This window comes from Epinephelus fuscoguttatus, linkage group LG24 (genome assembly GCF_011397635.1).
Source record: "Epinephelus fuscoguttatus linkage group LG24, E.fuscoguttatus.final_Chr_v1".
NCBI lineage: Eukaryota > Metazoa > Chordata > Actinopteri > Perciformes > Serranidae > Epinephelus > Epinephelus fuscoguttatus.
The window spans coordinates 12,571,854-12,599,395 of NC_064775.1; the positions used below are offsets into that span (position 1 = coordinate 12,571,854).

Sequence of the window (27,542 nt, forward strand, 5' to 3'; positions counted from 1 at the left end):
AACAGTGCAGTAGGCCTTTATTTAAACATGGTAGTGCTTTTCTTGCATACATCGTTAGTGATCTGTCGCACAATAGGTTACATTCAATATGGCCACGGATAAAACAATCCATAACATGAAACAATTCATAAAACAATTACCACTGCCATTTCGTAGCAGATAGAGCAACACTTTTACATAAATTATATCACCTCGGAAAGAAAATATGACACTGAGTTCTTGCACTCTGATGCAGAAGCATGCACTGCAGATGTTAATATTTCTGGTGAACAGCTGGACCCAACAACTTCATTTCCATCACTGTGTTCCGGTGTCCTGTGAAACTTTTTGATACAAGTAATGTGTTTTTCCTTTCTTGTATTAAGTTAGAGTTTACATGGTCACTTACAGATCGAGTTTCATGACAGCTGAAGTCTGTTAAAGTACCGCGATGTTGGGGGGGCATTAGTCCAGATGTGTGCACTGATTTTGGTCTCAAAAACAAAAATGTTCCCTCAAATTGAAATATTGCTGACAGGCTGCCGTCTGTCGTGAGATTGAGAAGATTTGCGCTGACATGAACATGAGAAAAAACCCCTATTAAATCTGTTAAACAATAAAAATCAATGTAAAACATGTATAAAAGCAAACTTCAAAAACTAAATTGTAAGATCACACACATACAGACATAAAAACCCACATGGATTAGAAATCGATTAACTCGACATACAAACAATTAAAAACACGTCATCCAAACATCTCTTGTGCAAAAATATTTTCCTTAAGGAATGAAACTATTAGATATGATAAAATGTGATGGCACATTGATAATTTCCTTTCACAAAGGATAAATAGTCAAATATAGAATACAGACGATGATTGAAGAAAATACATAAAACAAGTAGGAGGTTCAATCCTACATTTAGGCCTGTAGCCTTTTTCTCTTAAGGTGAATTTCTAAGTGCAAATTGTTGCCTCACAGCTCAGAAAGGATCAGATAACATAAGAGGTTTTTGGTCAAAACTATGTTTCAGACACATTTTCACCCTGTTAATGAACAATCTAAGGGTGGATCTCTACTCCAATATTGTAGGCCGATTTGATCCATGATACTGATAATGCTACTGCCAAATTAAATCAATGATGTGTTTTTAATTCCCCACATTCAGCAACTTGACAGCATATGGCACTCCCTTTCTTGGGTTTTCACATAGTTTCCTCTGTATAATTAAGGGGAAGGAAACCTGGATCTGACCACTGTAGTATTCTCATCCAACAGCAGTGGCATGTTCCTGTAACTGAGCAGATTTTGTTAAAGCCTGAGTCGGTCATTATCTGTTGAAACTGTTTCTCCATCACTCATTGTCTCTATAAATGCATTCGTTTGATGTTTCACACATTTACGTATCCAAGCTTGTGCTGTTGAGATTGACAATAACACGCATATGGTAGCTACATATAAATTTCACATATTTTTTTTGCGACTGTAAGCAGTTTACATGGATGATTCTCGTGAAGACTGAAATAAACTGACCAGTATTTTGATTACAGCCATGGAAACTGTAATAAGCATATTTCACACAACTAAACACAAATCCAGTACTGAGTAGGCAGGCTAAAGTGTCAAGCTTGCTAACGGCGTTTGTACAACTTTATGTTTCTGTGGCACCAAAATTAACAATCACTGTTTGAAAAAAATTAATGATAATTTGCCACCAACAAGATAATATTACCAAGTCTTTGATGGAAGTTTATAATTAGCTTTTTGTATTTCAGTTTTTCTCGGTCACTGAGAACTTTCTCGATTAAACAGATAACAAGTGTGTTAGCGTTAGCGATAAGCTACCTCTCACTGCAGCAGCAGCCGATGGTAAATTAGCAACAGCTAATTCCTGTCGTGAGCTAAAAGTGAGAAACACCATGAAATGCCCTTTGTAGACGCATATCATTTGGTTTTCATTGTCAGAAAAGACTTCATGAGGACCGAGGATGAAGCTTGCAAGCCAGCATCCTTCACTGTTCTTTTCCAGCCAAAATTGCCCCTTTTTAATGCTAATATGATTGCATCACGTGTGTCCATTGAAGACAGTCACGCAAACCATTTTTGACAACCATAGTTTGACCAGTGTCAAGTTAATAAAACGTCTTTACATCCAGAAATGTTGACTGACTGACCATGGTGGCTTCGGCATTAGCCAAATTAGCTAGCAAGCAACATGGCTTCTATCTGGAATGGTTCATTCCATAGAGAAGCACAACTAGATGAAATTTACAAGGAGAGGATAATGAAAGCGATGATTATCTGGTCCCTGATGATTCTTTGCAATGATAACCGACCAAACATTTAACAGAAAAAGGTTGGTCTTTGCAGTTTTGTGTAGGTGTGTTTGCCATATTAGTGCTATAACTCTTTTCCATGGCCTGCGCTTGCTTTCCTTCTGGTCCATACATGCCATGTAAAGGCATAGATGTCCTAACAATGCAGTTTATAATGGCACAACAACCTCTCTACTGATGCCACCACATTTCTCTGGAATAAATTACATGAACCGATTTTTAGGCCCAACCTAATCCGGAGCAACGCCTCAGAATATCACTCAAAAGTACCTGCTTTGATGTATCTGGGGTAGCAAAATGGTGACAAGAACACAGGAAACTGTTAGTTATTAGTCTTTCTCAATCTTAACATGGGCCCTGCTTAGTTCTGTGGGGTGCAGAAGTACGTTTGCGACCCACAGTAATAATTCTGTGGTGTGGAAAAGTAGTTACTGTGATGATGATGGTGGTAGTTGTTGTTCTGCGGGGTGGAGTAGTAGTTATGGTGGTGGTGATTGTGACTCTGGATGTTTCCGTAGGCAAAGAGGAGGGGGGCTGTGGAAGATGGTGGTTGCAGGGCGGAGGCAACGCCTGCAGTCAGAGTCCCGTTGCGTTGGATAGAGCCGTACCAACTGGATGTACCCGGCTGGGGGGTTGTGGAGAGGAGACTGAGAGAAGGATTGAGAGGAGATGTTGAAGAAGAGGAAGTGAAAGTAAAATCAATCAAAAGTAATCTAGTGAGTCAGGGAATTGATTTTCCAATACAAAGCTTATAAGACTGTATTTAGGCTTGGGTGTGTGCCCACCTGGCCCGATCACTCCTACTGTTAATGCTCCTGGACAGGTCGTCGTCACTATCGTACCGTCGAGGGTTGTCAAAGAAATAAGCTCTGGAGCTGAAACTGTGGCTGTTGACCATCCCTCCTGGAGCCTGAGAGTTAGAGAGATGTCCATTATACTTCACAGTTCTGTCTGAGAGATTACTGCTGGCACTTTTACTTTTAACATGTTATTTTACCAGGTTTTGGTTGGGTCTCTGGACTCTGAAGAAAACCACCACTAAACTTGTAGGTAGAAGCTCCCAGAAGAACAGAATGATCCCAAACACGATGTAGGCTTCGCCACTGATCTCCTGCACATCGGCCTGTAACACCCACAAACACAGTGTATAATATATTCATTACCTGAACCTTGAAAACATTAAACAACTGATAGAACAAACAAGCAAACCCCCAGAATATATTGGATATCATACGCTGGCAATTGTGCTCTTATTCGTTACTATATGTAACACGAATAAGGGGAAACACATGGTACACACACTCACAGACACATTTGCTGACTGTCTGGCAGCTGGCATGTAGACAGATTAAAGAAATCATTCATAATATCAGATTATGCCCACAAATACACACAAACAAACATCCTTTAAAATGGGCTGTCTGCCTCAAGGCCTGAACCATGATGTAGGTCAGGAAACACACACACACACACACACACACACACGGGAGTTATTTATAGCCAAACAAAGCCCTTTACCCCACTAAGCATTGCTTTCACAAATCTCCTAAGATAGACTGGCCACACACGCGCGCGCACACACACACACACACACACACACACACACACGTTGGGCACTGGGTTTCTGGCTAAATAAAAGCTTGTTTTCCATCTATAACTGAACACACGTGGTGCAGTACCTGATCCGAGACGCTGTACCAGCCGTAGTTGAAGGGACTGGGCCTGTCCTGTGGCGACAGGGCCACCACCACCAGATTGTAACAGGCTCTGGATGTGTAGAGCAGGATCACCACGGCTCCAATGGCTGTAGCTTGGCACACTGATGTACCCTGGTGGAAGAGTTAGTGTGCTTAATACAAGTCATGCATCAGCTGGCTGTTGGCCAGTAATTGAATGTCAGATATGGGCCACAGATGTGACCCACCAGATGACTGAGGCCTCTGCACGGGCCAGTAACAGCCAGAAATTGAGTTTTGAGAGACATAAATTCAAGCATCTGTACATGTCTATACTAAGAATCATGAGCCACCATTGCTGCCAGTGGTGCAGGATATTATTTGAAAATTATTAACATGGGTATTTTCTGTGCAAAAATGGGAAAAGCTTTTTAGCTATTAGCATCTCATGATAGCTTTGCACAGAAACCGGTAAGTGAGTAAAACCACAGCTCATATTGTTCCACCTTGTTTAAAACTGCAGTTTTAGCTGTAGCTGTAGCTTTCTGTGGTCATCTAATATGAGGTTTTAATATAACGTACAGCTGGGGTCTGGTCTGTTTTGTATTTAACCACAGGAAGCTAATGCTAACGCTGCTAGCATCCAGAATGTTTGCAGCAGGAATAATACATATGCTAACTTTATTTATTTAATGCTCATGTTATTTGTCTGAGGTTTGAGGTTTCCGTGAAGTTTCTGTACTGTTAGTTAAAGGTCTGGGATCCGTTAGGAATCCATCTCTAATCACCTACAAGAGCTAACTTTGTGTAGTCTGAGAGTTAGCATCATAGTGCTACTAGCTAGCTGCCATTACTCACTGGAATGCTGTGCCGTGTTAGCTTAGCTAGCTTGAGCTAACAGACGTTTATAAAGTGAAGCATACCCCGAAAACGTTTTAGAAATGAGAGTATGAGTGCCACATACAAATTTACCTCGAAATGGTAGATTTCTCAATACTGAAAATGTCTGTTTAAGCTGGTGGGACATGGGGACATTGCGTTTTCTTCTAGATAAGATAAAGCTTTATTGATCCCCAGGGGTGAAATGCAGTTGTTGCTGCAACACAGAGATAGCAATAGTACAGATAAATAGAGAAAGTAAAAGAATAAATAGTAAGGGTAAAAACTAAACTAAAATATTGACAGGCAAAAGATAAAATATCTATCCTAAAACATATGGAGAGAAAATTGCAGGGTGACACTGATGAATAACAGAAGCAGATGGTTTTAATGGTGGAAGAAGTATCCAGATAAAAGTGCCTATACCACACTGTAAAAATACTCTGTCACAAGTATAAGTCCTGCATTAAAATTGTTACTTAAGTAAAAGTATGTGAGGATACATAGGAAAATGTAGTTAAAGTATTAATGCATTTAAACTAAATTAGGGCACTTAGATTTGTCTGTATAAATATAGAAATGTAATATATTTATAATATGAACTGATGCAAAAATCTGAACACATTAACATAATGTAGTATAATAAAGTATGATGGCATGGAATGTAGCAAGGTATACATGCTATGGAAACCCCCTTGAGTACACTACCACAATGTTAACTTACATTTTTTGATCCTTTAATACTGACATGTTTTTCTACAGCAAAATAATTTTGGCTTAACACAAAGCACCAGTGCAAGAATTTTAAGTTAGATACATTCTAAATCTTTAAAAGTTTTTATTCCCAATATGTTTTTAGTCCTACCTTGGACTCAAGGTAAACGTTGGCAGAGGACATCTTGGCGATCTTGAAGATGCAGACGGCGAGAGAGACAGCACACAGGACAAACAGACTGTCGTTGATCAAGACTCGGGCCAGTACTGCATGTCTGATACCCCCATCACTGGAGACAGTAAGAAGAAGAACACAGACACTTAGGTATAACTGCTCTGTGGGGGCAACATGTGGCATTATTCTGTGGGAGAAAATGTTCTGTTACTGTTTTATTTTGTTTACCTCGGTGATTCAGAGCGCTCCAGAGCTCCTTGCACTAACAATGCACACGTTAAATTCACCACCAGGAAAAATATACTGAGACAGAGGAAGAACAAACGCAGAGGAACCCTGGAGAGAGGAAAAAAGAGGAGAATACAGTCAGTAAGAGAAGGGCCAAAACAAATGGGACTTTATTCATAAACAACAACTAATTAAAATTCATGGTGTTGAAACTGCAAACCAACTGTGAGTGTGTGAGAGTAGAAAGGCAAAGACAGAAAGCTGGTGGTGCAGGGGAAGGAGTATGATAACTGTTAGAAATCGCACAACCACATTCAAAATTTCTGTCGTGAAACGATAAGGGACAAACACATATCATGTTACTGGATGTAGATATAGACTGTTGTTTTTAGATTAATTTCTGATAAAAGTCAAGACAAGGGCAAAAAGTTGGAAACTGCATGTTGCATAAATACCAAAAACATTAAAAGACAGACTTACTTGTATTTGGTGAGCTCTGGGGAATACTTGGCTTTCGCCTTAAACATCACCTAAAGAAAGATAAAATATCATGACACACATACAGTAATGTACATATAATAATACATATATAAATTCCATTATGCCAATAAGGTGTTTTAAAAATTTGACATTCAGGAAAGAGAGTGGAGGAGGGTAGGTTTCTTTTTAGGAGAAGAGTGTGAACTTAACAAAGCCTGAAGAGATTCCTGTGTGTCATTGAAATGCACACACACACAGTTATGCAGCATACATTCAGATAATACAAGAAAAACAGGGGCCAAGCAAGAACCAACATCACATAATAGTGTGTATATATGAACACAGACTATTAAACCCAACTGAAGTCCTAAAACAATCAAATTAATTTCTTTATGCAGATAAAAAAAATGTCAAAGTAGTTTAAAATTATTTTATAGTTTAGAGGAAGAAAAAAGGGTCTTCATAAATGCTCCTTTAGCTTCCAGGCCTGACTGACAGTTGACAAGGGTGGAGACAGTGTAAACAAATTTATGTTACTTTACTCCATCTTGCGAAGTAAACAAAAGTAAGCAACAAGACAATGACAGTCAGCAATGCAAAGAGTGTTGTTGAAGAAAAAGGACCACACCACTCAGCACTGACCAGTCTTAACATCTGCAGGTAGGCCTTTAAAATGTTGAGTGTTGTTGAGTGTAGGCTGCAGAGTATATGTCATTTTATATCATGACAACAATACGCACTATGCAGCTTTTCCTGAAGAAAAAGTATGGGTACTAATGCTGATTGGCATTGTTTTTAGATGACTTTATAATCATATGAAAAAGGTGTATAACTAAATGTCAACATAATGAGCTTATACAGTTGATTAGTGCACAATACTGAGCATTTTGAGAAATCACTGTATTTTGGCTGAGATATAATCCTGTTTTGGGGGGCCCCAAACATTTGCCTGGTTTGCCTCTCCTGTCTGTGTGCTTCAGGCTGCAGAGCAATTACTCATATTACATTTTTGGGAAATTCTAATTATTTACAGAACAAGTAATCTCATAAAACTGTCAGTTTGTGGTGAATTCGGGTAATTAAATACCTAACAAATGAAGGTACTTCATCCAACTGGTGCAAAGAAAGCCTTTAAGTCCAATAATTTAATAAAGCAGTTTTGCTGAGTGATTTGCTTCATAGCCCAAATTGCCCTAATACACTTATATCAAGTCAGAGTCCAGCAGTAAGTTTGGGTCATCCCAGCAGCCTCTACACAGTGAGTTTAATTTGCCTCAATCACAATGGAGATTTACCTTCCTAGAGGAGGCACTGACAATATGAGACTTTACTCCAAATGCTGTAGGGAAATGTAATTTGGCATGTTACTCGCTAAAAGCCAAACAAAAGCTGAACATCATCTGCCAGCTGCCACCATGTTATCAGTAAAAAACATCCAACTGGACACAAGTCCTAGTTAAGTGTACAAAAGCTGGGACACAAGTCCAAGTTAAGTGTACAAAAGCTGGGACACTGGCCTTGACAGGTCTAGTTCATTCACCTTCTGGAATGACTTTACGGTTTTAAAAAATGTTTTCCACAATGTAGTTTGTTCTGTTAATAACAAACATTCAGATATATACAATACTATCTCTGATCAAAGTCTCCAGTCTGGCAGACTCTGCATAATTAGTGATGACAATGATTCACTTTTGATGTTATATGATAGAGGATATGGCCACAGAGACACTGAGTTTAAGCACACACACGCACAACACTCAGCCTTTTGTGTGAGAATGTAGGCCAGAAGGAGGTAATTTGTAACCTAGAAATGAGGCAGCCAGCCAACAGAACATGACCGGATTACATACTTTATGCAGACTATACGTGCACCTCGAAAATGGATGGAAAATAGAGCTAATCAATGTTGTCTTCTCTCAGTAGAGAAAAAGATTTGATAGTATGTAACTGAACATTGTTATTCTCTGTAGTGAGAGGGAGCTAAAATGTAATAAGTGGGAAGTAAATCACAGGTCAGGAGTCATGCCTGACTCATCAGAAAACACACTACACACAAGTGTTTCCATACATGTGTATGTGTCAGATGGCACAGCGTCTCACGATGGCATGATGTTATACCAGCGCTCTGTTCTCGACATTTGAGTTCAACATCAAATGGAGCTGTTGAGCAGTAATGCAGGAACTGAGTAGTGACATTGGGTGAACAAATTATTCATGATACTGAGCAATATCTTCACTGAAAGACAGATTTTATGTGCTTGTGTTGAGGCGGTCCAGAAAACTCTGTTTTTTCTTTCTTGAGGCAAATGGTAGGTGATGATGCTTTATGCACTTTGAGCACACATGTACACCAACTAAAGCTGAAATGATGAGTAAATAAACTGACATTTTTTCAAGGAAAATGCCAAAAAATCTTTGTTCCAGCTTCACAAATGTGCATATTTGATGCATTGCTTTGTAATATATTGATGTAAACTCAAAATCTTTGTGGTTTGGTCTGCTGGTTGGATAGAATAAGGAATTTAAATGAGTCATGTTCATTTGATGACACATAAAATCATTAAATGCAAATGTCAATCGTGATCAGTCAGCGAGGGCAATTCCATTTACCCCTAAATTAATTAAAATGCAGTACTGACTCATAGATTAATTATATGTTAAGACAGTGATTCCTGACCTTTATGGCTTGTGTCAACTTCTATGACATGTGAGCAGTTCAACCAAAGAGATTGTCCCTTCACAAATTATTTTATCTGGGTTTTTTGAGTCCTAAAGGACTAGAGCAATTCAGAAAGCATAACTTTTTGTAGACAAAACAAGTTTTTGATTCTCTTCTGTCCCATTCAGCATCTTATGGCCCCTATTATTAATCTTGTAAACCCTTTAAAGGTCCAGTGTGTAGGATTTAGGGGGGTATATTTGCAGAAACAGAATATCATATTATTAACTGTAAAAACTAAGAGCTGTTGTGCTTTCATTATTTAAGAATGAGCTGTTTATATCTACATAAGGAGTGGATCCTTTTCACAGAGTCCACCATGTTGCTTCTACAGTAGCTCAGAATGGACAATCCACAACCAGCTCTAGATAGAGCCATTCGCGTTTCCTTTCAAATATGTTTATTGGGAAACCAGTCAATAAACAGTGAAATTGACAATCGACAGTTACGTTTCCTGGTTTTTTGTTGTTGTTTTTTTTTTTACAGAAACAGAATAAAATAAAATAATAATAATAATAATTCCACAAACACAATCCCTGACAAAAATGACAAGTGAGACAAGTAGCAAATTATAAGCAAACAAAACCATCATCCAAGCAAAAACCAACAACAAAAATAAACAACAATAGAGCAAAAAATAACCTAAATTTGACCAATGAAATCTTCTTTAGCCATGTTCATATTAACCATCAATTTAGTTTAGTTCATTAGGAGTCATGTCTGTGTTCACCTGATCAATGTCAATCCAATATTCACTCTGTTTGAGCTCTGTTTTGGTCTCCACTGACTCCTGAGTGAAACATAAGGCTCTTTAGCTGCTAAATGTTCCACTATGTTCACCAGCTAGTCATTAACAGTGTCTCTCTGCTGTGTGCTACTGAGCAGGTAGTGTACAGGGGGTTTGTCAGAGCCTGAAAACCAAAACAATGAGCTGAAAGACACTAAAATACTCTGTAGATTGGGTGATTTTTCACTGTGGGTTTGTCACATCCTCCTGGTAGTCATTTAAATGAACATTAACATCAAATGGCTGATTATAGCTGGTTGAATATTTTAGTTATATATATATATTTTTTATTGATTGATCATTTTGGTATAACTGAGACTGTAGAAGTGATTTATTTCACCACTCATGAATAAGAATGCAGCAGGATGGTCAAAGTGCCTACTGTGGGAAAAAATATGAATGTGATCTATTACTCAGGTCTGACCCAGCCAGACATGAAACCACAAGTAGGAAAAGTTTGTTCACTGAGCTGGTCAGTCACATGGTTTTCCCAACATAGATAGAGATACATGCTTTTAAACCTATAATGACATGGAAGAAAACCAATCTGTTGGTGGTGGTGGTGGTGGTGGTGGTGGAAAGACAGAGTGCAGCTGTCGTCACCATACATGTTTAATGCAAAGCAACACAACAACCAAAGATGTTTCTTCAGTCGGGGTGTAGTTTGAAGGCTTTAACAGGTCACAGATCAGCTGATGGGCGACAATGTTTATTCAGCAGTCATGTGACACCCTTGACTTCATTATCCAATCTCTACTCAGCCATTTGAACAAGCATCCTCTCTACTCACACCTCTGTGTGTGATTGAGACAACACTGTGTTTCACTTTGAAGCAGAGACTGAACTGTGTTGGTGGTGAGCCCCAAAGTGTGGAGGTGTTTTCCGAAAGGGGAACAAACAGGTCTTTGACATTTTGAGTGGGCATGTGTTTAAACAACTGTGACTGACCAACTGTGTCTTTTCGTGCACACGTCACACACAGTTTGTGAGAACATGCCGCTGACAGGGACATTTGCTTTGAGTCTTGTGCACTTATTGAATGAAACACATCAACGGACGCTGGGATAATGCCACACAGGCTTTTACTGGCAGATCTTAACGTCTCTAACCCCAGGACATGAAGTGAGTCAATCTGAAGAGCTTTCTAACCAACAGCAACCTAAAACAGCTTCTTTAAGTCAGCCAACCCACTCTGCTATAGAACATGTAGGCTGATGGTAGCCACATTTCCCCATTTGCACAAAAGAAATGTTGGCTATGACAGAAACTCTACAAGCAAAAATGTGAGTTTAAGGTTACTTTGCCAGGCTTGTATGCCTTCTTACTGCGAGTTATATAAGAAGACTGATACCGCTCTCATGCCTGTTCATTAAGTATGATGCTAAAGCCAGGAGATGGCTATCTTAGCTTAGCATACAGACTGGAAACAATGGGGAAAGGTAGCCTAACTTTATGTCAAGGTAAAAAAATGTCGCTTACAGCACATTTAAAGCCCATTAACTCATGTTGTATCTTATTTATTGTGTATGGGGCGTTACCATGGATGTATTAAGGGTACTGGATACAGTGTTGGAGGTAGGGTTGCCACCTTGGATTTGTGAAAAAAGAGGGGCACTCGACCAAATGTTTGAGGTGGAGGGCTCGGCCATTATTACCAGTTCAGACTGACCAATGAACAAGAAATTCGGACATAGGAGACCAGATTTGCCATCATTTCATGTCCTTCTTTGTGCCTGTATTTTATATTAATTTTTATATCAATGAAAAAAACAAATCTGTGTGCCTAAATTCTTACATTTTTACATGTATCTCACCATAGCAAGTTGGAAGTTGACATATTCTGCCATATATGAAGAGGGGAGACTCTCTGGAATCTGGCAATATAAGAACCATGATGGTGGGACATTCTGTCACTTCACAGCTGTCCAAAACATGTGGTTTGTGCCAGGCGGACATGATTGCCAGTATTTTTTCATTATTGCAAGAAATTCCATTGACTCATTCACAAGTCAAAAATGTGTTTTATTTGAAAGACACATGCAATATTTACATCTAACATAATAGAAAAATAGTCAACCAAGTGCAATGATGTCCTCCAAGATAATATTTTCCACTTTGATTGCAGTAAAAAAAAATTGGGCATTGGGGGGGGGGGCACGTGTCCCCCTCAATATATATGGTGACTACGGCCCTGTCAGCATGCATAATTAGGCCTCAGTTGTCTGGGTGCACAAAGGTGAAGGAGCTGGTCTTGTCTATCTAGACTACAAGTGTGGATAGACAGGGAGAAACACACGCAAGCCTAAGACGTGGTAAGATACGATATTCCTCACTATATGAAGTGACTGATAAAAAGATCTGTATAATGGGTTGTAAAGAAATTTGTCAGGATTTTATTTGGTAGACAATTGATCTGTATTTATAGCGTGATTTATTTATAGCTGTATGAAAGCTCTGTTATACATAATTTTAGTGTAACTTTATCTTTTTTTTTGCTGTGAAAATATTCGGAAAGCTACGATTCCACTGTTTCACGTGGTATGCGTGGCTTCTCACTATGACGCACGGTCGCGGAGAAAAACCACAGAGAAGAACAGGTGTGAATTTGGACACACTATGCGTCGTTCAGGGCCTGTTGCACTGATCGACTCCTTGGCCTGCTGCTGCTGCATTTCCCCCCCCAAAAAAACAGGACAAATTGTGTCCCGGGAGAGATTTTTTTTCCCGGGACAGCTGATGAAAAAAGACAACAATTCTGGGAAAAACCGGAAGGGTGGCAACTCTAGTTGGAGGCAGGACCCCATTTATTCCTGTTAAAGTTGCTTAGTGACACGTGAAGCCAAAAAAGCCTGTTTTCTGTGGTATGGAATTACCCAGATCTTCTGCATTGTGGGGCCCAGTGGCTTACTTCCAGGTTAGCACGTAGCTAACTTGAATGGGGTTAAAAATGATTTAATCATGCAGCTCTTCTAGACTTTGTAAATGTTAATGGACCAAATCCCAATGGTTCAATGAGTCATTTCGTGGAGGTTATGGCACTCAAAAATGTATCTTCTGATTTAAAGCATCTCTTTCACAATGTAAGTCTATGGGGAAAAAGTCTTTTTGGGCCCTTTGGCATTACGTGTTTGGCTGCTACAAAAATTGTCTTCAAAGCCTGACACCCTTCCTGGGGGCCAGGGGGTTACGTGCAGGACTTCTTAGCTGGGTGCAACTTCCTGGAGTCACTGCTCGTCGCCTGGAAACCTCACAATGACCACGAAATTTAGTGTTGACACAAGGTCGAACTATTCCTTTAAGGTTATGTGTTATTTCCAGATAACCACACTTCATTGACACAGAGGCCTCAAGCCTATTCTAAATAAATGTACCCACCAATATGAAAATCAGATTTTTTTTTAGTTGAATGCAGGGCTGGCACTCATTTTCAGTGACAACTGAGCTGCTCTGCGACTATATTCTCAGTCAACAATTGATTATTAAGTCAATAAAACATCAGAAAATAATGAAAATGCCCAACAAACCTGTGCCAAAGGAGCACTGTCAAAGCCTCATGGGAGATGTAGTTTTTATACAGCTGGCCTTTTATCTTTGCTGTTAACTGCAAATTCAATGTGTCAAATTAAACTGGTAAATTGCACTGTTAACAAGAGTTGGGTAATCATCCTTGAAGAGCTTTTGCCCACAGGGTGGTGGATGATGTTGGGAACAGGAATTGAGGACCTTGGGTTAATAGGAATCCTTCACATGGGTCAATAGAGTACAGTTGAACAGAATAACAGCTTAATTTGCCTGTATGGAAGTTAAACTGTGTGTCAATAGAGTGTACACAAAATTGCAGTGTCAGCTGGTTTGTGAAATCAGGTCACACAAACACAGCACACCCTCCTCTCTCTGTCTCTCTCACACACAAACACACAATGCAGTCCTACCTGTGTGAAGTAAAGGTTGAGTAGGCAGAGTGTGAAGAACTGCAGGCAGACAGGGCAGCAGTAGAGCAGCCAGTAGGCCAGAGGCTGCAGCTGGTTGGCCTGCACCACATTTTTAAAGTAGAAAGAGAAGAGGGTCGTCCTCAGCGCTGCCCACAGCAAGCACAGGAACAAAAACACACTCTGGTAGCTGAAGCGCTTGTGTCCGTAGTGCAAAATGAGCCAGAGCTGCAGGTAAACGAAAACAAACAGGAAGGAGTAGAGGACGGTGTAGACGGTGGTTAGACTGAGCTCCAGTGTTGGGGAGATTGCAGCTCCAGGGGACTCCTTCAGTGAGGTAAACAAATGGGAATTAACCTCCTCTCCTGCTGAAAACATCTCCACTGACGGCTCGCGCTAACACATGGGATGCTGTGGGGGCGAAAACACTGAAAGTGGGTCAGACCTGGGCTAAACACACCGTGGAAGACAAAAAAGACGAGGGTATTCGGGTGAAAAATTGCGATAAAAACAGTTTATTCTGAAAAGAAGTGGCATCGTGAAGCAACGCTGGGGTTTAAATCCGAAGAAAAATTAGGGTGTAGATTTAAAAAACGCCAGGTTAAAAACAACAAGATGTAAAACAAGAGAGAGGTCCCCCTCTGAATCTCTGCAAAGCTGTTCTCTGCAGAAAACAACTTAAGGGGGAAAAACCTCCAGATCAGCTGTGATGCAGTTTTAGAACCGCCCCCTTGTTCTCAACTGAAACGGAAACTGTTGTTTCATGGGCCGCCATCTTGGCTCAACGTTAACCTAATTTTAATGAGAAACAGCTGACTGTTGAGCCACCGATTCTCGCCAGTTTCCGAGCTAAAGCTCCCACTAGAAAGACGTCCTCACACCCACTTCCCCACTGCGCTGCTTCATTGGTTAACCCTGCCGCCCAACCTCCACAGCTTCGTCACTCCATTGGTTTATGATGATGTCAGCTGCAGTAGTGCCCGCCCTCTATGCGCTTGTGATTGGCCATTTGTTCAAGTCAAAACTATTCCCGGATCTCATTGGCTCAATGAAGCACGTGGGCGTCACTCCCAGAGAAAGAGGCATCAAAACAACAGCCAGACATTTACGTCAAGTTGACAAGCGATAACCGTTATTTACGGAAATGCGGTGCTGCCTTCAAAATAAAAGCTTAAATGTTGGCTCGCATTAATTGAACAGCAGTCTTTCTGAATAACGTGTATTCTCACCAACTCAAGATTCTTAAAGTAACATTTTTTTTTGTTATCTTAAGAGCGGTACGCACTAACTTACTCAGAAACGCAACACATTTTTCATTTGAGGATTTTATTTAAAAACGATAACCGGAAGTACTCTTTTAACTGAAATAGCTTTGTCACTGTCGAAATATGGAGCATCATTCCCTTAAGACACATTTTTCACATTTCACTGTGTAACTTGGTGAAAAATAACCTTGAAAACTTACTTTATCGGTGGCCTAACATTACATCTCCCACGGACATATGCTGACATGTCTATTTTACATTTCACGGTCTTTACGGCATCACTAGCTAGCTAACATACCCAGCTAATGAATCTGCTAGCATTACTTCCAATTCGATGTAAAGCAGAAAGCGCCATTTTTGGACTTTCTTCGGGATTTTACACTCGTAGAAGAAGCTGCTGCCTATAACTAGCGTCACAATGTCTTCATGTTCTTTCACCACGGGTTTATCTGTGGTTTGTAGCGTTTGTGACACTTGGAAAGACAAAAGGTGAACTTTAACCCCACCTCGACTTTCTCAGGTAACAAGCTAGCATCTTTATTATCACTTAACTTAATGTGTTCCTATTCAGCTCCATGTAACGGACGAACAAATATGATACAGTTATAAATAACATAGTGCGGTCATATGGATTTATAGTGAGCGTTCATATTGTCATCCTTGGTTTGTATGGGATCATTCTCATCATGTGTGTCTGCTAAACAGTTATGCACAGACAGCACAGTTCTTGTCTTTTTATTCCTCGATGCTAATAACACGTATACATCTTTCATTACCATATTTTTTTCCTCCACAGAGAGCTCAAAGCAATCTGTCCTCCAAGATGTGGGTGTGTATTGTTGTTTTCCTGCTGTGGATGAGGTCAGGAGGATGCACAGAGAAGGCCAACACATCTGATCTGATAGAATACACAGCTGCAGACTTCTATGAGAAATTGCATTCTGGAAAGATGATGTTCATCTATTTTGAGCATCAAGGTAAGTCACTCACGCAGCCTTTTCCAAATTTGTATTGTCAGTAAAGTAGTTGGTAGACTCCAGTGTCTTAATCTCCAAATGTCAGAGCCAGACACACTTAGAATATTTCTTTCAGCACAGAATTTTGTAATGTTAAACACTATAGAGAACTTAAAGGTCCCATATTATGCTTGCTTTCAGGTTAATACTTGTAAATGGGGTTTCTACTACAGCAAATTCACATCCTTAAATGTTCAAAAATCATTTTATTATTCTCATACTGTCTGCCTGAATATAGATTAGGGCTGCCACGATTAGTCGACTAATCAATGACCAATCAACTATTAAAATAATCGGTGACTATTTAATAGTCGACTAATCAGTTTGAGTCATTTTTCATAGAAAAGCACTATAAAAGTACCCCAAAATACTCTTACTGCAGCTTCTTACGGTCAAATATTGGCAGCTTTACACACTCTCCCATGACAGTGAACTAAAACCCTTTGGCGTGAGTATGAAACAAGACATTAGATGACGTAATTTTGGGGTTTGGGCGAGACAGACCGACATTTTTCAACATTTTAACACATTTTTTGATGAAATGATTAGTCGACTAATCGAAGAAATAATTGACAGATTAGTCGACAATGAAAATAATAGTTAGTGGCAGCCCTAATATAGATGTATTCACCCTCTATCTGAAACACTCAGTTTTAGCATCTGTCTCTTTAAGTCCCCCTCAAAAACAATACCCCGGACTGCTTTGATTGATGACTGTTTCAGGGTCTTCCACGTCTGTGCTTTCAGCGTCTCTGCACCATCATTGCAGACGGGGAATGACTGTTATGGCACTATAATGACGCTATAAATTTATACAGTATCATTGTGACATCACAACTTCCCAGAAGTCCTATACAGCACCTGTGCCTTCTTCATGATTAAAAAAGATATGGAAATCTGACTTTTTAACAGTATGCGACCTTTAACATTTCAAGTTTACATCTAGCTGCTTCTCAGATGTGTGGTTTGATGAATTTAAGGTCATTCAATGCTGAAGAGAGACAAGATATATTTGTGTAAGATTTTGTGTTGTTTTATTCTGGAATAGTAGAGTATATGTAGTATTTGAATATAATTTAAAAGTGCAAACATGGTTTGAGGTTCTGAGGTTGTTGAAGCCCTTATTACCCACAACTGCGGGACCTTCTTGAAAAAAGACAATGGTAGATAGTCTAATAACATGCAATGCCAAGTTCCAGTTTCATGATATTAATGACAGGAGTCCTTCATTCTCTATGCATCAGTTTTTGCTGCCATATCAGCAAAGATCCAAACATAACAGTATTTCTGTGTCTCCAGTCTCTCCAACCATCTCTCTCTTCTTGGTGGAGCTGGAGAAGTCTGCTGACGCTCTGCAGGATTATGGAGTTCTGGTTGGCAAGGTAACTGTAGTCCTCTCAATGTGCTCCATTTGTCATTGAAACCAACATCAAAGCATAGTTTTTTTTTATTAACTGAGGACACAGATATCAGGAAGTGAATGGATGGAGAGGTGACAGTTCAGTATTGTTTTGTTCTTTCTGTTTAGGTCAACTGCAATAAAGAGCTGGTTCACACATACTGCACAGAAGAAAGGGCGCTGCACACAGCGTTTCTGTTCAGGTCGGTTGCGTGGAGTACAGTACTTGTTAGAGCTGTTGGTTGTATCTCTCTTCAACTTTCATCTGTCTTTCTGTCAGGGGTGGTAAGGAGTTCTTGGGTTTTGACTTGGACACCGTGTTTGACGTCAACTCCATCGTCTCTGAAGTCCTGTTGTAAGTAAGCAGCAATTTATTCACATGATTTATTTTATTGTGTCTTTTTGATCTAATATTTCCCGTTGTGAAGTATTATTTTTTGTGTTCTCATGCAGACTCCCAATGATCCAGAATAACAACAACTTTTTCTCTCTGCCTTTCTCTTCCAGTGCTATTCTGCGAGAAGAGGTCAAGTACGTCCACACAGACACCGACCTGCTGGCCATGGAGAAGGCAGTCAGAGGGAAGAAGGATATCGTACTGGGTTACGTCCGCAGTCTGGGAACACAAGGTATGAAAAAGAATTTGAGGTTGGAAGCAAAATGTCAGTGATGGAGGTTATCTGGCTCGTGTCTAAGGACTGACTCATGGATCGCATGATCGTGTAAGGTTGCAACACAGATTGTCTCATTGATTGATTGACTTTAATGACTAATTAAATTAATTATATTGTTTCTGTTGATTGTATCACTTAAGAGCACAGGTCAATGATGGAGACAGCATATGTGTACGGATCCAAATACCAGTTCATCCTCATAACTGGGGGCCCAGTTTTGAAGCACTTAGGGTAGGTTCTTCTTTTCTTTTTCTTTTCTTTTCTTTTCTGAGATGTGACTCATATGCCATGGCCTTTGCAGTCCGCACATTATGTTTTCTGAGAAAAGCATTGAACCTGGAAGGATCCATGTTAGACTTATTTAAACATCATTTATTATGAAACCTAATTCCCTTTAAGGAGGTCTGATTTATTGAAGTAAGCCTTGTCTAACTGGCAATTTTTCGTCCTGACACACTCCTCCGATTTTAACCTCACCGAACACCCATGGGAGAGTTTGGAGCAGTAACTCTCCACCACCATGCTCACAAAAACATCAGATGAGGAAATATGTTTTGGATGAATGGTTCGAACCCTTCTGTAGAGTCATTATGACAAAGTAATTTGGTTGTTTTTTTTTGTAGACTATGAATGAGTCTTTGTCAGTTAGACACGTGCCAAGCCAAACACTGCGTTGCCAACTGCACAGGAATGTTCTAGGGAAAAGTTTTCTTGCCTCTGCACATTAGTTGTCTTGAAACATCATCTGTTTTATTCATTTCACGTGATGATGTTGAGGCAGTCTGGAAAAATCTGAATGTGTCATCAAACCGCTACAAGCTGAGTGATGTTTTATAAGAACTAACTTTGTGTGTCTTTGTCTGTCTTTCAGTGTCAATGAGTTGTCTCACTCGTCTCGAGTGTGGTTCCTCCACTGTACAACCCCAAAGTCCTCTGAGCGCTGCCCGTTGACCCGTATGAGGAAACCCCTGTCCACCCTCAGCCTCCACTCCTTCCTGCAGCTCATGGAGGCTCCACTGGTGGTAAGTAGGATGAAAGTATAGAGCCACTTAAGCAAAGATTTCCTTTATATTTAAAGTTATTAGAGCTAAAATGATCAGGATATTAATCAACCTTTTTCATGGTGTGACCCCTTAAAATGGAGCAACGTCTTCTTTCTTCCTTTTGTCACTGGTTGCATATGTCTACTGGTTATGATTGTGCTGTGGCCCCTTGAAGGGGTCCTGGCCCCATGGTCGAGAATCACTGAATTAATCCGTCAACAGAAAAAAAATCATTCTGGTTTGAGAGCTGACAGGAAATGAAGGAGAGAGAGATGGGAAACAACAAAGATTTGGCAATACCGTTTCTACTGCGGGAGCTATTTGGGGCAGACTATGTAGCAGATCAGGGCTGGAGTCTTGTTCGATCATGTGAGTCTCAAGTAATCTTGGGATCTTTAGAATCCTGCCGCCTCACAAGGTAACGTGATTTAGGCAGACATGGAGGAGGAGGGTGAAGCTGTAAATACAGAAACCTCTGTCACTTGAAATGATTGTTCTCAGGAACCTGAAAGCTTCCAGTTCAAAAGAATTTTATCATCACAAGTTTTGTTTTGCGATCCTGCTATTCCATCGGACTATTGGTTTGTTTTTCCTGAGCTGTTTGCTGTCTGCCTGATTCCATGTGAAAGCAGCATAATCATTTCAGCTCTACTTAAGACTTCAAGACACCTTTAATCCAAAATAAACATATTTCATCAGCATAGGTCAGAAAAAAACATAGAAAGCAAGAGTGAATACAGTGTGTGGATTTGTACATAACTGTATTTGTCCCTCCACTGCCAGACTGAAGTTTATGAAGACCCCTCCTCGGTCCAGCCCCCTCAGTTCCCCTACCAACAGACCCCCCAGGTCTTCTTGTTCTCTCGTCCTGCAACCAAGCACCTAGACCTGGACACGGCCACCACTCTGGCCTGGAGGCTCCGGGGCCTCGCCCTGCTGGTGCTCGTACACAGGTAAGAGATACAGGTACATCATCTATGAGCATCCTAAACATATAGCTCTGTGTTGTGCTTTATTCTTTTAATTGTGTGTGTGTGTGTTATCAGGCAGAGTCCTGCAGTGAAAACCCCCAGTGAATATAATGCTGCTTACAGGCTGCCTGAGAAGGTATTATGATCCCACACATCCATACAAGATAAGAATACTTGTTATTTTTACCCATGTGTGTTTACCTTTGTGTGTGTGTGTGTGTGTGTGTGTGTGGTTTGAGAGTTTAGAGGTGAAGTATTTGACCTTGCAAGTCCTCGATGAGGTGTTGGAGCTCTTTAAAAATCAAGATAACGAGGAAGAAGATGAGGACGAGGGGGTGGAGGAGGATGATGAGGATACACATTTTGGTAAGTGTCTGATGGTAAAACTGAGGGTGAAAGAGAGACACAGGAGAGTGTATCTGTGTGTTTATGTGTTTCTTTGTCCGCTTCCAGGCAAGCTGGACGATGAAGTTGCAATGTCTTTTTACGAAAGTCGAGGCAACTTGCTGAACATGGACTTAATTATCCAACTAACCTCCAACAACTTCCACGCCACAGTAGCTCAAAGCAGCCTGACAGTGGTGCTCTTCTACCTCAGATGTAAGCCACGCTCTTGCTACTGTCCTGTCAAGGATAGGAAGCAAATTAATACAAGTTACAATACACGTGGATAGTATTAACTGTAGTTTCTGCTTCTACCACCAGGGGATGCTGTTTCAATGTCTTGCCTCAGCTCCTTCATTGAAGTTGCAGAGATACTTGAAGGTAAACAGGAAAGCATAGGAAGAGCAGTTTTATGGTTTTCAAAGACTGACACTGTGGGTAATTTTTAATTGTTGACCTTTTTGTCTACATGTACAAAGATTTTCAACAATAGGGCAAGCTAACATTTTTATATGAAAAGATATATAGGAGACGTCAGTGCTCCAGGAATATAGGAACATATTGATGGGACTTTCTGAGCCTTATTAATGTTATTTTTTATTATTGTGCAACACAAAAAAGTTAATATTAATGGATTTTGTAACTCTTAACAGTATTATTTAATCCTGTTTACATGGAGCTGGTATTTCCTGGGGACCTTGTGTGATTTGGAATAATGGCACAAGTTGTCTGTGATCTTTATCCTGTGACCATGTCCCGTGTCTATAATTTGTCATGTAGAAATTCCACCCTGAATTTCCAACCAGATTTTGTCAAACACAGAATTTAAAAAGGCTGCATTGGTGATTATAAATAAAAGTTTTGGCAGCATGTTGGTTGTAGGAGGCTCATCTCTCTACACTGCATGGAGACCCATTTGCAGGATGAGCAAGCTCAAATCTATCTAAAGAGCAAAATTTTGAAAGATGATGACATCAGAATCAGCTCTATTTGTTTAACGTACAAATGGAGGTTAGCACTGTACATCACTGCTGGTGGTGCTGTGTAGGGTCTTATCGGAGGGATAATGTCAGTAAATTAGAGCGAAATAAAAGACATTGCTCATCTTGTAAGAATGTGCTGCATGAAACACAGATGGGGAGGAAGTAATTTCTAAATCACATGAGGTCCTCAGGTGATATAAGTCCCATGCAAATGGAGTTTTAGTCTTGCTTTAAGTTGAGGTATAATCATGCTCTAAGGTTTGGGACTACAGTTTCCATAATGTGGTCTTTTGGGGATTTAAACAGGAAGTATCATGTTTCCATGGAGTCAGTATGTTTCAATTTTGGTAAATTGGTACCATTAAAAGTAGCCAAACTAGGTACAACTAGTCCCTGTTTGCAATGTATGTACAGACAGCTACTGGATTACTTTGATACTGAAGAAAACTTAAAAACAGGATCATTCATAGGCAAGTTCTGGGGTTGTAGGAGATCTCCTCGAGGTTATTTATCATTTTGATGTTTCTGATGACTTAACAGATGAACAGAGATATCATCAAAGCTTTGACTTGATTTCAATGTCTGCCTGATTAATCAGTCTCTTCAGATTCTGACGTCCAGATGTGCGCGGTCGACTGTGGAGAGTGGACTGACCTCTGCGCTGCTCAGCCAGGCGGCTCCCTCCCGATCCCATTTCAGCCAATCACGACCTTCCCCAGCATCTTGCTGCTCCGCCCCCAGCAGACAGCTCAGCACTACAGAGGCATGCTGGGTAGTGAGGCGCTGTATCGCTTCATCGTACTGTGAGTTTTCCAAGAATCCACAGACAGGAATTTGTCTTTGAAATTATTTTGAAATGAGGAGTTGAATTACATCATGTTGAATTATAGCAGTGCATTCACTTAAGTGCTCTTCCAGTCTGAGTTATGGAGAGCACAGCATTAACATAAACAAGTCACCAACCTTTCAAACAGTGAGGTAGTCAGTATTAAAGCTAATTGTGTTACTTGAGAATTTTGATAAAACATCAGCATATCTCACACTGCTGCTTTGAGCTTGACATTTTAATTTCTGTGTCTTGTGAGTCCCCCAACTTTGTTTAAGTACAGTACTAATTACATATTCTACATTTGAGGCAAAAGTCACTATGGGGCTCATTCAACCAATTACAAACAATTTGATCATCTACATTAATGCAAACAACAACCAAAGTACACTGCTTGTGAAGGTTCTAACCCCATATATGATAAAGGAAGTCAAGAAAAGGCTTTATGCAATACACTTTAATGTCCCTTTAGGGATGTTTGTCTTGGACATCATTTCAGATACAGCAAGGACATCAAATGGGTTTTTGAGGACAGTAACCAGAAAAAAGACATGATTGTATCAGAATGATGCAGAGAAAATAAGCAGAAACACACAGAATGTAAATCCATGTTGGGGAGCTTGTACAAATATATTTTCAATTTGTAGGAGTCTCTGAGTCATTGCTTATGTAGATGACTGGTTATGTTTTCTATAACTCAGGATGTTCTCCACAGGCAAAGCTTTTTTGGCCCATAACTGCCCCCAGACTTCAATCCGTGCTTCTATTTCATCATGTTTTGATTGAGGAGTGTCTCCTCAAAGCACAGTGAGACCAGTCAGACCAAAATGTTGTCTTACTCAGCTATATTTTTTTCTTTCTAGACTTTTTAGGCTCAAGAGTCAGGAACTGTCAATCTACTGTCCTGTCTTGTTTAATATATAAACCTTCTTGTATTTATTGTTCGATAAGAATTAGATACCGGAGGAACAATACACACAGCTTATTTGTCTCTCCTTTAACCAGGAGCCAGCCAGAGTCTCCTGCACTACTGTCCACCCAAGAGGAAGTGACATCATTCCTTCAAGTACCTCACGCTGAATTAGCAGGCTACAAGCCTGACAGAGTACTGGGACTGTTTAGGACACAAACACACACAGGTAAGGTGGCTGTTGTTGTGTGTTTTGGTGTGATGCACAAATCAGTGAACATTATTGGCTACAGAGGACTTTTGACATGTTCAGTGGGGATGGGATGGCAGTGGTTTTCACTTTTTAATTCTTTTTAATACTGTGCCTCAGTTAGTCAGAAGGTCTAGACTAATTATGTCCCAAAAGTTGAGTATAAGGCTGGTGTTACTCAAACAGGAGTAAACAGTGTATCTGTCGGAGACTATTTTCAGCTACAGATGAATACACATTTGGAGTGTCAGCAGGTGTACAGGTCCGAAAACATCCCTGTGGCTGTGGTTGTGCATCAGGTACCAGTGTGAGACATGAAACAGGATCCTGGAAGTCCAGTTTGAGGAACAGATCTGTGAGGTTAAACGCACAGCAGTTTATAGTAGTAACTAGGATGACTATTTACAATTGCGAGGTTAACAGTGGAAATTCGTGTTACAATGTAATCTACCAAGAATGTGTGCTTGCATGTATTTGAATGGCCTCCGTGGTGCTTGCTGTAGGTGGGCGTGTTGTGGTCTGGCAACCCTTTTCCTCCCTGCACGAGCACCCCCGCTGTGTCAGCGGACGAGCTCTATTCAAATAGATGATGGAGCTGAGTTTTTCACACAGTGGTTAAGTCTGTCAGAACTCAGCCTATTTCTGGCAGCAGGATGATGTGTGTGGGATTCATGTGTTCATGGTAATGAAGGATCATGTCACCCAGTGCAACAGTGTGGCTCAGTGAACTGTTTATGGACAACAATTGATATTTTCAGCATGTGCAACAGATGTGGATACAGCAGCCTCTGTCAGGGTGACTTATTTTGTCTGTTGTCATTACAGCACACATTTCAGCCATTCTCCGGGTGTGTTTTGTGGTCGAAAACTGTTTGTGTTCCACCACAGTGTTGCACACGGTACAAAACAGTTTGCCCTCACTTTCTTGCAAAACAGGGGATTGCTTTGCACGTCTTTAGCTGTAATTTTTTTTTTTGTTTGTTTGTTTGTAAATGTGAGATGTTCGTATCGCATGTCTGCATCTTCACAACCAGAAATACGTTAGTGAGTTTAGTGACGTGATGCGGGGGACTGCTATGATTGGGGAAACTCATAATGTAACAGCGTAACATCACATGATGATGTAATGGTTATTTGTTTGTCTCGCCAGGTGTGCCGCTGTTTACTGAAGCAGCAAACTCATTAAGAGGAGAGGTGCTGAGCGGACTGCTCACCGATGGGCTGGCAGAGAAATGGTAACAGCTCTAAATTCAGTCTTGCCATTGCTGTTTCAAGTTTGTCCCTGACAGTTTGAAGATGAATTTTACTCATTCACTTGAAGTGCTTTGAGTGCTTTTATCTGGATTTGATAAAACACAACATAACCAAAGGATGAGTGGGAGCTGTTTGTTTTTAAGGAGTAGCATTCACTCAGGAAGTCGAGATCAAAGATAATTAAAATTTAGTCAGGTATTTTTTGTGTTTTATGTTTGCTGTTCAGGGCAGCAGAGCACACTGTGGACCTTCCCGCACTGTTGGTATATCCATCTTGGAAGACACACACTCATCCCTCCATACTGTCTCTGTCTACCTCTGCTGAGGAGCTGCTCTCACACATAAACACTGCACTGCTGCATCCACTGGTAAATCAGACTATGTGTTTGTTTGTCTGACTCTGTATAAAGTCCTGACTGCATTGGGAAATACTCAACAAAGTTATTTGTTATTGTCTGATAAACCGTTCAAACACAGCCAAAAGTCTAAAGTCCCAGCGTTTCTCAACCCTCATCTGGGCCTATCTTCATTTAAATCTCATGAAATTAAATAGCTGTAAATAAATGATGTGGGCGCAACTTCTTGGAAATATGTGAAAGCCAAAATGGAATTGTTCACAGTATGTCACAGATAACAAGCTCCATATGTGGATCCTCAGAGTTTAGAAGGGTTTTCCTCAATACGTCCAAGAGCAGGGTCATGCTTCATGTCTAAACAAAAACACTGATGTGCAGACAGCCATCTTTAAGCCAGATGTTGCTCAACAAGACAAGTTCAGTTCACTCTAAGAGTGTTTATTGTGCCGATAGATTTGGCTCCAGAGTAGTTTCTGGTGCTGTGAGGGCGAATAGTTTAAGTGTAGTGACAAAGTATTCCTTTTGGTGATGCTGTTGTCCTCATTTTTACCAAGACTGAAATGCAGCAATGTCTCGTCAGTCTACTCAGGTTGATCCACTTAACAGCAGAAGTTGGGAAAGAGGGATGTAAATGTAGATATACATTTTATGTTATATGTTGCTGAGCTGTCACTACTGTCGCTGTCCAGGAAATCACTGGCATAATATGTACATCTGAACCACTCCTTCCTTCTTATCTCTGTTTTATCTCCAGCCTGAGCTGACAGTGGAAAACCTACCGTCCTTCCTCTCCCTGGGTAAAGCCCTCCTCCTCCTCTTTGTGGGAGAGGAGGAGGATGAGATCGGGCAGAGGCAGAACCAGGCGCTGGTGGAGGAGATGAGAGGAGTGGTGGCATTGGGAGGGGGGAAGATGGAGCGCTACCTGGCCTGCTGGATCCACCTGTATGTACATCAATCAATGTTACTGATCAATTCTTTAGTCATTTATCAAAATGACCCTACCAGGTGGCACCAGCTTTGTTGCTCCATCCAGCCATCCATCCATCCATCATGCACATAAATAAATTCAGTTTATCATGTAGTGTAAATATATGTATCTGTTGTTGGTGTGTGTTTCAGTGGTCGTACTCCAGCTGGTATGTCTGTCCTGGGGTCATACCTGGGCTCAATGCCCCCCCTCCCTGCTCTAGTCCTCACCCATTTGCCCTCTGGAGATGAAATCTATCAGTACCCCCCCAACACGCCTATAGTGGCCTCGTCTGTCCTGCAGTGGCTGCAGAGGATCGAGGGTGGGACTGAATCAGCAGCAGGTAAGAGGGGGAGGTGCTGCACAGCAACGAGTTAAGAAAATTAAAGCCAGCAGTATATAGGAAAGTAAATAATATGATATGATGACATAAGAGCACAGGATGTTTAAACCCAATTTGTTATTTTAATTGTAGATGTTTAGAGATATTTGAATCTGCATCTAGCTCTAGCTCCTTGTTTTTATTTTTCTTTAAGCAGCCCTTTTAGCACCTACCGAAATGCAGGCTGCATCTGGATGTGTTTTCATCCGTAATGAATAAGCCACTTAGACTCTCACATTAACACCTTGTATTTAATGCAGTCTGCTTGTCTGTGTTCCGCTTGCATTGTAAACAAATTAGAATTTCCCCGCACTATTTAAAGCAGCAAGCAAATGACTGAGTAGACCACATTAAAGCAAACATGGCAGGTCTTTTTGCAACGCAGAGGTCGTCATCTCTCAAGCAGCAGGAGTTGCTGCGATGACGTTTTTAACTGCAGCATTGACGCTCTTTTCCGTAGTAATTGCCTGCTTACATGCAGTGATTAGGTGACTACCTGCAGTGACTTTCCAGCAGATTGTGCGGGTACATTTCCACTTTGTTGACCTACATATACTCTCATTTGAGTTTTTTAAACAGTGAAATAAGTGCAGCTGATAAAGGCTTAAATGCAAATGTGACATTTTATGAGACATCAGAAGAGGCTGATTAGAGACTCAAATTCTGTGGCTCTAATCAGGCAGGTTATGTGTCCAATTACATAAAATACAACTCTAGTAAAATATGGAGCCACGTGTCTGTTAGATGTTTCCATACAAAGATGTGAATGACTTCATATAAAGAAATCCAAAAAAAGCATTAAAGAAATGACAGATTAAGATGTGACAGCTATCCTCCCATGTAAACTTATAGTCCTGGAGAAAAGGGATTAGCTCATAATGTCTCCCCCTTTTTTTCCTCCAGTATATCATCTTTATTGAGTCACACATATAATCACATGTACTCCGCAGAGGTTACAG

The 27,542-nt window shown here is 40.5% G+C and overlaps 2 protein-coding genes across 5 annotated transcripts in view; one reads left to right on the plus strand and one right to left on the minus strand.

Annotated features, from left to right (window-relative positions):
• Positions 1 to 14,599, minus strand: gpr137c (G protein-coupled receptor 137c). Its single transcript, XM_049569813.1, has 8 exons — positions 13,907 to 14,599; positions 6,469 to 6,518; positions 5,989 to 6,096; positions 5,737 to 5,875; positions 3,996 to 4,145; positions 3,314 to 3,439; positions 3,102 to 3,226; positions 1 to 2,963 (listed from the first exon to the last, which is right to left on the minus strand). The coding sequence occupies exons 1-8, from the start codon at positions 14,279 to 14,281 to the stop codon at positions 2,678 to 2,680; spliced, it is 1,359 nt and encodes a 452-aa protein (XP_049425770.1). The 5' UTR covers positions 14,282 to 14,599; the 3' UTR covers positions 1 to 2,677.
• Positions 10,792 to 27,542, plus strand: part of txndc16 (thioredoxin domain containing 16) — a 17,740-nt gene continuing 989 nt past the window's right edge. The window contains exons 1-19 of one of the 4 annotated variants that reach the window (XM_049569811.1): positions 10,792 to 11,096; positions 15,965 to 16,145; positions 17,484 to 17,566; positions 17,713 to 17,786; positions 17,864 to 17,938; positions 18,091 to 18,212; positions 18,398 to 18,488; positions 19,129 to 19,279; positions 20,084 to 20,253; positions 20,347 to 20,407; positions 20,511 to 20,637; positions 20,725 to 20,871; positions 20,977 to 21,036; positions 22,237 to 22,441; positions 23,470 to 23,603; positions 24,775 to 24,859; positions 25,105 to 25,246; positions 25,989 to 26,176; positions 26,354 to 26,544. In XM_049569811.1, the coding sequence (XP_049425768.1) occupies positions 15,992 to 16,145; positions 17,484 to 17,566; positions 17,713 to 17,786; positions 17,864 to 17,938; positions 18,091 to 18,212; positions 18,398 to 18,488; positions 19,129 to 19,279; positions 20,084 to 20,253; positions 20,347 to 20,407; positions 20,511 to 20,637; positions 20,725 to 20,871; positions 20,977 to 21,036; positions 22,237 to 22,441; positions 23,470 to 23,603; positions 24,775 to 24,859; positions 25,105 to 25,246; positions 25,989 to 26,176; positions 26,354 to 26,544 (2,260 nt within the window). In that variant the 5' untranslated portion in view covers positions 10,792 to 11,096; positions 15,965 to 15,991. Of the gene's footprint in view, positions 11,097 to 12,165; positions 12,287 to 15,277; positions 15,689 to 15,964; positions 16,146 to 17,483; positions 17,567 to 17,712; positions 17,787 to 17,863; positions 17,943 to 18,090; positions 18,213 to 18,397; positions 18,489 to 19,128; positions 19,280 to 20,083; positions 20,254 to 20,346; positions 20,408 to 20,510; positions 20,638 to 20,724; positions 20,872 to 20,976; positions 21,037 to 22,236; positions 22,442 to 23,469; positions 23,604 to 24,774; positions 24,860 to 25,104; positions 25,247 to 25,988; positions 26,177 to 26,353; positions 26,545 to 27,542 lie in introns of those variants that run through there. The other 3 variants (XM_049569809.1, XM_049569810.1, XM_049569812.1) reach the window with 3 other exon arrangements.